General features: G+C 35.7%; 1 protein-coding gene across 1 annotated transcript in view; it reads right to left on the bottom strand.

Annotated features, from left to right (window-relative positions):
- The window catches only part of LOC137630529 (uncharacterized), a 315029-nt gene that overhangs the window by 74993 nt on the left and 230036 nt on the right, over positions 1-10000 (bottom strand). Inside the window, exons 11-12 of the mRNA XM_068362046.1 lie at positions 3056-3764; positions 2200-2293 (exon numbers count right to left, since the gene is read on the bottom strand). Of these exons, the coding sequence (XP_068218147.1) occupies positions 2200-2293; positions 3056-3764 (803 nt within the window). The remainder of the gene's footprint in view (positions 1-2199; positions 2294-3055; positions 3765-10000) is intronic.

Genomic DNA, 10000 nt, shown 5'->3' with positions numbered 1-10000 from the left:
CAAAGACATTACTATCTGAGCCAACAGAAACTATTGAAACACATGAGCGCTACCCGCTAAGCTATTAAAAGGCTTTGAAAGGCACGGACCCCACAGTCTGAGCTAACAGAAACTATTGAAGATATAGGCACTAACTATTAAGCTATTGAAAGGCCTTGAAAGGCAAGGCCACTATCATCTGAACCAACAAAAAACGATTGAAGATATTGACATTAACTATTAAGCTACTGAAAGGTCTTGAAAGGCAAGGTCACTATCATCTGAACCAACAAAAAACGATTGAAGATATAGGCATTAACTATTAAGCTACTGAAAGGTCTAGAAATGCAAGGCCACTATCATCTGAGCCAACAAAAACTATCAAAGATATAGGCACTACCAATTAACCTATCAAAAGGCCTTGATAGGCAAGGACACTGCCATCTGAGCTAACAGAAACTGTTAAAGATGTGGGCACTAACAATTAAGCTATTAAAAGGCCTTGCAAGACAAATCCACTACCATCTGAGCCAACCAAAACTATCAAAGATATAGGCACTACCATCTAAGCTATTAAAAGGCTTTGATAGGCAAGATCACTACCATCTGAGCAGTCAGAAACTTTTGAAAATGTGGGTACTACCAACTAAGCTAATAAAAGCCCTTGAAGGGCAAGACCACTACCGTATGAGCCAACCAAAACTATCAAAGATATAGGCACTACCAACTAAGCTATTAAAAGGCCTTGAAAGGCAAAGCCACCTTCATCTGAGCCAACAGAAACTATCAAAGATGTAGGCACTACCAACTAAGCTATTAAAGGCCTTGAAATGGAAGACCACTATCATCTGAGCCAACAGAAACTACTGAAGATGTGGGCACTTACTACTAAGCTATTAAAAGGCCTTGAAAGGCAAGGCCACTACCATCTGAGCCAACAGAAAGTATTGGAACACATGGGCGCTTTCAATTGAACTATCAAAAAGCTTTGAAAGGCAAGACCACTATCATTTGAGTCTACAAAAACTATTCAAAGATATGGGCGCTAACAACTAAGGTATTAAAAGGCCTTCAAAGGCAAGCGCGCTATCATCTGAGCTGACAGAAACTACTGAAGATATGGGCGGTACCATCTAAGCTATTAAAAGGCCATGAAAGGCAAGGGCGCTACTAATTGAGCCAAGAAAGGCCAAAGTAAGGCAAGGGCGTGACCTAACGAGTTAACAGCTGATAGCACCCTAACCTTCCACTTGAATTTTTTTTTTTTATCGCGATGCAAGGTAAAACTATATTTCTATTGTTCATGTGATAATGTGTTGACGCGATCATATTTTACGATGTTAGGAAAATAGAGTTCTGTATTTTACAGACAAGTCTTGATTAAGAAAAAAAAAAACAGTTTCGCTTCTAAGCTTCATAAAAAATAAATCATATCTTTATTCGTCAAGACCAACGAAACGAATATGAAATAGAATATTACAGTGGGAATTTTTTTTTCTAATAGATTCTATATTTTACATTTGAAGGAAGAAAAGGGGGGTTATAAGGATGCGAAACGAGAAATTTGAGCATGATGATTTCGTCAAGTAAGATGACTGAGAGGTATGAAAAAACTTTATTTAGAATCCCTGACATAAACTCAGAACAGAAATTAAGAATGCTAAATAGTTGCCAATCATATATTCCTGTATGTGACTATTAGAAAACTTCTCCCTATTTCGAGTATAAGTACCCACAAATATATACAATATATATATATATATATATATATATATATATATATATATATATATATATATATATATATATATATATATATATATATATATATATATATATATATATATATATATATAAACAGACATTCAGATAAATAAGTGTACTTAACACCTTCACACATATTTTAGCATTTATGCTTAAATATGTACATATTAAAAATGTACATGTATATGGGCGTGTATGAAACGTATATGATGTAGTCAATACTCATTAGTGTTATACAAAAATTTAAATCTATAAGTGTATCTTGCATGTTCCTATTCAAACACCCAGAAGTGTCATCATCTTTCCACACCATTTCATACAACAAGACAGAACTAGCGACCTGCAAAAGGAAAGAATCAGATTTCATGTCAGTCATAGTTGTCAGATAACAAGTAATTCTTCATGACAGAGTAATATGCAGGATAGTTCTCTCCCCAGAAAAGAAGAGGGACTTACCGTAGTTTGTCTGGGGCGGTCTAGGGATTTCACGATGCCCGAGGTGGTCACCATCACACCGCCCCGCATTTCTGTGGGCGAAAGTGGCGCCGGTCTGCAAATAACAGAGAACAGTTGAATCAAAGGCGAAAATTAATGAATCATGTTATTCTGATTTATACCAGCAGTTAGGAATCACGAAAGTCTGAAAAATGTGTTTCGATTGCTTGAGAGCAAAAAAAAAAAAAAAAAAAAAAAATGAGTATGGTGTTTACCAGAAGTTTGCCATGTCCATAGTTTGAGGGCAGTGATAATCCTCTCTTACATAGGAAACCTATGATCCTAAGTTATACTAGCAGATAGGCTTTGCTAAACTTTAAATAATATATTTCTTTTACATATCAACGGTTTGGAAAATACTTTAAAATAAAAAATTGGAAAAAAACATAACATCGTTCTTTTCCATGACAACTGTTTGGTATTACTCAAGTGGTGTGCAAAGAAACCATGTTTAAGAATTATACTTTAAACTTTCGTCGAAAAGTATTCACCAAACAGTTTGCCTAGCTTCCTATTTTCAAAGGATTTGTTTGCATAAACACGTATGTAGGGAATATGAGCAATAGCATAATTTCCCTTAAACTAAGATGCATGTGAAAAGACTTTTTGTCTTATTTTGCACCTTTTCATAGTGTTTTTGAAAAGTGATGGTCAAGATTGGAAAACAGATTCTTCTTTATCATAATCTGTAACTTCCACATATTTTTGACGAGGCCGTTCAGGAAAATATCAATTTACCAAATAAATATCCACAGAATAAAAAAAATCTAAAATCCTTTAAATAAAGAGAAATAAATAAAAAATGAACAAATCCCACCTCTGTTGCATCATGCCAGGGCCCTGGAGAGTGCCATCAGGCAGACCCATATGCTGCTGTCCGTACAAATCCTCCCTTGAGAGCGGCCGGGAAGGGGGAGAAATGCCCGTGTAAGCAGATGAATACTGATCCCCTTTGACGCCCATCATGCGGGCCTTCTGCTGCTGCTGCATTAATTGCTTCTGCATCTGCTGCTGCAAGTCCTGCTGCTGTTGTAGTTGCATAGTCTGCTGGTGCTGTAGTGTCTGCTGTTGGTGTTGTAAGTTTTGCTGTTGTTGCAGCATTTGTTGCTGTTGGAGGCTCTGTTGCTGGTTTTGGAGATTCGGTTGCTGTTGGAGGTTTTGGTGCTGTGGAAGCGTTTGCTGTTGCAGAGTTTGCTGTTGAAGAGTTTGTTGTTGCAGAGTTTGTTGTTGAAGTGCCTGCTGTTGTGTAAAGTTTTGTTGTTGGAGATTTTGTGTTGCCTGATTCTGCAGAGCTGTCTGTACAGTCTGTTGGTAAGGCTGTTGCTGTTGTTGCTGCATGTTCATTTGCTGTTGTTGCGTCTGCTGATGCTGCTGTTGTTGAAGCAATTGTTGTTGTTGCTGTTGTTGTTGTTGCTGTTGATTTTGTTGTTGTTGGAGATTTTGTTGCTGATTCATCTGCTGGAAGCCATGTTGCTGTTGATGCTGTTGCTGATTCTGTTGATGTTGTTGACTGGCCCCATCTCCTTCTGGTTGATAGGAAAATTAGTTAAATCTTAAAATAGCGGGGAAGTTCTCAGCGGGAAGAAGTTAATGAGAATTTCAGATCTTTTCAAAACTGTCTTGACATATTATTCTGAGGGAATGAAATCACTTAGCAGCTATAAGTACGAGGTCTCAAGAAACAAAAAAAAGTTAACATAGACTTCATATAAGACACAGACTGACGGACAAGTAGCTGACAATATACACTTAACAATCAGAGGAAAACTATAAGAATCAAATTCAGGATTTCCATGATCGGATGATTATTGAGTCATATAATGATGGTTGTTTGATCTGGGTTACGTCGTAAAGCAGCCTTCCAAATACACGTCTTTTATTTTCTTGTATATTTGTATGACCACCGAGCTTCTCCTTGAAAAAATGGGAAGTTTTACATCAATCAATCAATATAAATATATATATATATATATATATATATATATATATATATATATATATATATATATATATATATATATAGATTGATCGATAGATAAATAGATAGATAGACAGATAAATAGATAGATATATTCATATATATAAATATATGTAGTAAACATACATGCATGTAGAGTATCTATCTATCTATCTATCTACCTATCTATCTACTGTATCTATCTATCTATCTATCTATCTATATATATATATATATATATATATATATATATATATATATATATATATATATATATATATATCCCATATACATAATTTATACACGTAAATACATACATATATATATATATATATATATATATATATATATATATACATATATATATATATATATATATATATATATATATATATATATATATATATATATATACATATATATACATATAAATTTGTATAATATACACATATATTATGCATACTATATATATTTTTCTGATATTCAATAATGTGGATTTAACATTATGATATTTTTCTTACCCTTAAAACCAATTTTTCTTTACTAAACATGGTTTCATAATGGAATCGATGATCAATCTGTCAATTGCAAAAACGAAGCTAATACACTTTGGTAATGAGGGTTTTATTAGCGTCACTAATGACAGATATCATCGATAGTTGGCAAATTACGTCCAATGATCTTTTTATGAGAATGATGAATTATTTTTATATATTTCATCATCAGTACTCGATCAGTGTAAAGGTTATACTGCAATTTTGATAAAACAAAATTATGAATAGATAGTTTGGAAGAAGACCTGAAATATGTATAAATATAACTCCACGGTTTATGAATTTTCATTAACCAATAGTTAATTTTCACATACAAGAGACATTGCCTATTCAAAAGGCCTTACTAAAATTGAAACTATCCGTAATTTTGTAATGTAAGCCTTAATTTTCAGTGGATAGAAACAGTGCAATCTGTCACTTACTAAGTAATAAAGCCTTGATTTATTTTAGTTCAATCCTTTAAAGGTCCAAATTAGACTTAGATTACCTTCTACAGACAAGTGATGGCCAAAATGCGAAGCAAACTTTCGACTTAACTCTCGAAAGATACACGGCTATAAAAATAGAGGAAAAAGAATTAGTCAGAAAGGAGTGAATGCGTAACCCGTGGGAAGGCGTATGTGCACTTTTGACAATATCACTTTACGGTTATCCTTTTATCTCTATGATCATCTATAATGTTGGTCTTGCCTCAGTAGGAGTTGAATTTTTTAAACATTTCATCTGGGCATTTTACTAAGTTAATTGGCCACATGAAATTGAATACATTTTACTTTGTCCAGTAGAGTAACTTCCTCTTCTTCTCCAGACTCAAAGTAAAAGAAGAGGAAAGTTAGAAAAAGGCTGTGACTGATCCTACTGTATTTGAAAGTAGTGAATTCGCCGCATCGAAGGGAGGAAATTGTAATTATGGCCAGATGATGGGTTTTGGACAGATAAACTAGCACTGGGGGGCTAGAGCTGGGGCTAGGGAGGCCATTCAAAGATGAGGCGAAACTTGGCGGAGGGAATCCAGCAGTTGTATTATGGGAAAAAGTTTACGATGGTCTGGGCAGCAAGATGGAAACAGCTGGAACGGGGAGGTAAAGTCAAAGGATAACTGTGAGCAATTTAGACCAGAAATATCTTTACAAAGACCGCTTAATAATTCTTACAGTGCACCACGCAAAGTGCACTTATAGCAATTGGGAAAAAAAGTCGCAATAAGAGAATCTCAAGGCTGCATAGTCTAATGAGTACAATGCGATTTGTAACGTCTCGCCGGGAATTTCCAGTATATTAATAGTGGATTTCCTATTGCAGGTTACCCATTGACCGGTTACATCACCTACCCATTTTGACCACAGCGTATAGCATCGCCTCACGTGAAATTTAAAACATTCCGTCACATCGACAGCATTTGACGACAGGGCTCGATTTGACAGTTGGTGGGAACTGTCCTTCACTTTTCATTTCATTCTTTGCATTTGCTATTTTTAGAAACCCCTGTCCGACCAATGCATCGATCGAATTAACTCTAACGTTTAATCTCGTTGTTGTGAACGATTGTTGACAATTTTGGACTATGACATTTAGGCCGAAGCTCGATAGGGGCAGACAGACAACCCTGCATTTGCACTCTTAAGTACAAGTTACCAAAGCTGGACAGCAAACTGGGAGAAATAAAACATGGAATATAATGTGAAAGGCTGAAAAACATTGAAAATCAACCTAGTGACGATTGGCAGATTAATCGTAGACACATCAAGAGGGGCGGGGCTTATGGTTATGGGTTGTTAAAAATGTATGTGAGGTTTGTTGTCATCCTCAGAATTAGGCTACAAACGAAGATACATCCACGCATGTATGTTTGGTGCGAGCTATTTTTCCTTAGGCTATTTACTCTCTCTCTCTCTCTCTCTCTCTCTCTCTCTCTCTCTCTCTCTCTCTCTCTCTCCAAGGAACACTGCGACGGTAGACAGGACACCAAAACGGGCATGACACGTAATTACAGACTTCAATGGAATTTCGTAAAGTGACGGACATCTTGGACTGGTCTCGGTTTCCTTCATCAAAGCCTTGAGGGAGCACGCTTTCCTCCTCTTAGTTAATAGAGGAACAAGTGAGAATTTAATCCAAGTTCACCACTGTTACATTATTAAATCATGTAGTATCAGCTGAAAACTGACATTGCATTTTGCTCCTTAATATTTAAATCCAGTAGAAGAAAAAAGTGAAATATATCACACTTTGGCTAAGACAGTTATAGTGTGTTTTCATTTAAAATCTACCCAATAGATAACGGGCAAACTTAAAGGCTTGTTGGAGAAGTAAATTAGCGTGCGTTTAAGATTCAAGATAATTCGAGCAGACAATTAAGCTTATTGAGTAATTAACGGAAACTTCCAGTTGATTCTCTTAATTTTTCTTGTATCTATAATACTCAACATAACTGCACTCATAACGTTTATTAATGTCCAAATAACAGCATATACATTCAAATATCCAAACAGCAATGAAACAATTCTCTTTCTCTAAGAGAGGTCTTTAGCCTATTGCCCCCTATCTGCCTCCCTCCTACCGGCCCACTGTCATAGGGGTACCAGTCGGCTTTACTCTCGAATTTTGTGATACCGCGTAAAAAGCATTTTGTATTTTCTGAGGCACAATGGAAACCGATCAGGGATATTTTTACCTGCAACCACTACACCCGACAAACATGAAACCAGGATTTAAAAATAGTTTTATAAACGTGCTGGTAAAATTGTTCTTCGTTTTTTTTTTTTCGTACATATTTGTTATTGTTCAATTTGTTCGAATTTACCAAAGAGTTATTTTAAAAGAAAGGTGGCTTCGATGAAGCACAGCTTTCAAATAACCACTCCAGGTATGTGTAATACATTACAACAAACGCTACATCAGGAGGGTGGCTCTTACATACAGAATCTTCATATATGTTTCGTATTAATTAACAGAAACCGTATTAATAGCATGCCAGCACACTGAATGCTTTCCTTTTATTGTGTAGGCCTAAACCTAAAAGACATATATAAAAAAATTATACATTATATGTAACACAACGTTTGCCTGGACATCAGTACAAATTCCTTTTTAAAAAGCGATTTACTGAAATGAAACATGGAGAGAGAGAGAGAGAGAGAGAGAGAGAGAGAGAGAGAGAGAGAGATTTCAAAGTTAAACCCGAGGGAGCAATTTAACAGATCTCCCTTTCTTTTTTCTTTCGTTCTTCATAATTTAACTATTATCTTTACTCCCTTGTTAAGTACTGAACAATTTCCCAGTCTGTAAACAAACACATGGAAAATCACAACGTGTGGTAATTGGATAAGAATAAAATTCAAACGTGAAATGCCAAGAACACAGATTTACAAACGTAAAAACTTTGGGCAAGAAATGATTCTGTTTTAGAGCATTTTAGAAACTTTGCGCTAATATTTGTTTAAATACTTTAAATAAATGCTTTGAATATGAACTTTGACTTAAGGCTGTGAAGCTATAACTGATCGCAAATGTTTAATTATCATCGCATTTGCTTTAATTTCCCGGAATGGTTGCACTCTGTTAGACATTTTCCCTTGCCTGCTTTTGGCGCGGAAAGTCTTGAGTGTTCGCCCACAAGGCGAAGTTTCCAGACCGGTTCATTTGTGTTCCTGCGTTTTCGGTAATATGCGCGTGATTATTGTGCTATTTTGGTGTTAACCACATCTGTCAATTAATTATTCGCGAATTTAAGTATTCAAGACATCGATCAGACCGTAAAATCGGAAATGCTGTTGTAATGAAGTTCAAGAAACAAAGCTCTACCACCGATAGGCTATGCAAGATACACTAAGAGAAGCCGAATCCGACATCGAAAATGTGGTTTGAAGCAAAGCAGTGCAAATCCCGTGTTTTTGGTTAATTAACCTATAAACGTAGTATGACGAAAAGTGCTATAAAGGAACCGACATGTCATTCTCGCTTCGGAAGCAACGTGAATTCGTGAAACTTGCACACAGCTTCAACCCTAAGAACCGTCAATCTTATTTAGGTCGTGGGAAGATTGCAAGTGTATCATCGTTAATGTCACTATACATTATGATTGTTGAGCTCGAGTTAAAATGCGGTGAAAAACTTATAAACTTCAGTGTACCAAGCTACTGTATCGGAAAAGCTAACCTTAAAGCAGACTTAGCATAGCCTACGATGAAATTGGCTTTAGCCTACTGGTTTGATCCACAGGTAGGCCTAGCTTAGATATATCCTTACGTGGTAGCCACTTAAAAGGAAAAGTGATGCCTTTTCATTTTCCATATCACAAACATGGTATTTGAATAGTAATGTCATCATAAATTCAGTGTACGTGTTCAATATACGGTAAGCATAGGTCTAGGTGTGGATGGTTCTTAAGTCAATATGTATTTGTTTGAAGCACATGAATGTTGCAGAAGAGCCATGATAAAGCCACGTAGGAAATTACACGCCTAGGCTATTCTTAAAACCCTAGAATGCTGTTGAATACTAAAATCGTAACGATGATTTAAAGTGGCAGAACTCACCAAATTACTCCCATAGGGTGACATTACGTGTCCTCGTGATGACAGTCTTTCCACGGCTGAGTAACAGTGAGGTTCGTTACAGTTACAGGGTACTACTAGAAGTATGTTTGCCTGACATCCGTGTAAGGGAAGCCTCTTCTAAATGCCGTAAATTAAACTATTTCAGTCGTCTAGACCATTCTACGAATCGTAGAGTAATTATGTACCTTAACTTTCCGAGTTATGAAGCAAGATAAACGCCACTTTGGGGACATCCTGATAAGAGGAGCAACACTACTTTACAGAATGAAGAGTCAGACATCACTAAACGTGCTTATATGATGTAAGTTTTTTATTTGATTTCAAAATTTTGGATGCACTAATCTAATATATGACATATTTTGAATATTACAATCTCGTGTATATTTATTAGTTTTGTCCATTGTTCAAGTTACGGTTTAAAGATAGTAGTAAAAAATGGCTTTGCAAATAACCTAAGACATTGGTTGTACTTTTAAAATAGTGGGACCGTGGTAATAAGGGTTTCTAAATATTTAATTTTTAATTTCCTCTTTTATTAAGATCAAATGTCTGCAATAAGACAACAATAAGGTTAACCACATAATTATGTCAAGCAGTACTATAGTGATAACCCTTTTTTAACGGGAAGGGATTGGTGCATCTTGCTCCAAATAATTTTTATAAGACTTTTCTTCTTTGCGCCATCATGATTA

The sequence above is a fragment of the Palaemon carinicauda genome, chromosome 38 (genome assembly GCF_036898095.1).
Source record: "Palaemon carinicauda isolate YSFRI2023 chromosome 38, ASM3689809v2, whole genome shotgun sequence".
NCBI lineage: Eukaryota > Metazoa > Arthropoda > Malacostraca > Decapoda > Palaemonidae > Palaemon > Palaemon carinicauda.
This window is presented reverse-complemented; position numbering and strand designations above follow the sequence as displayed.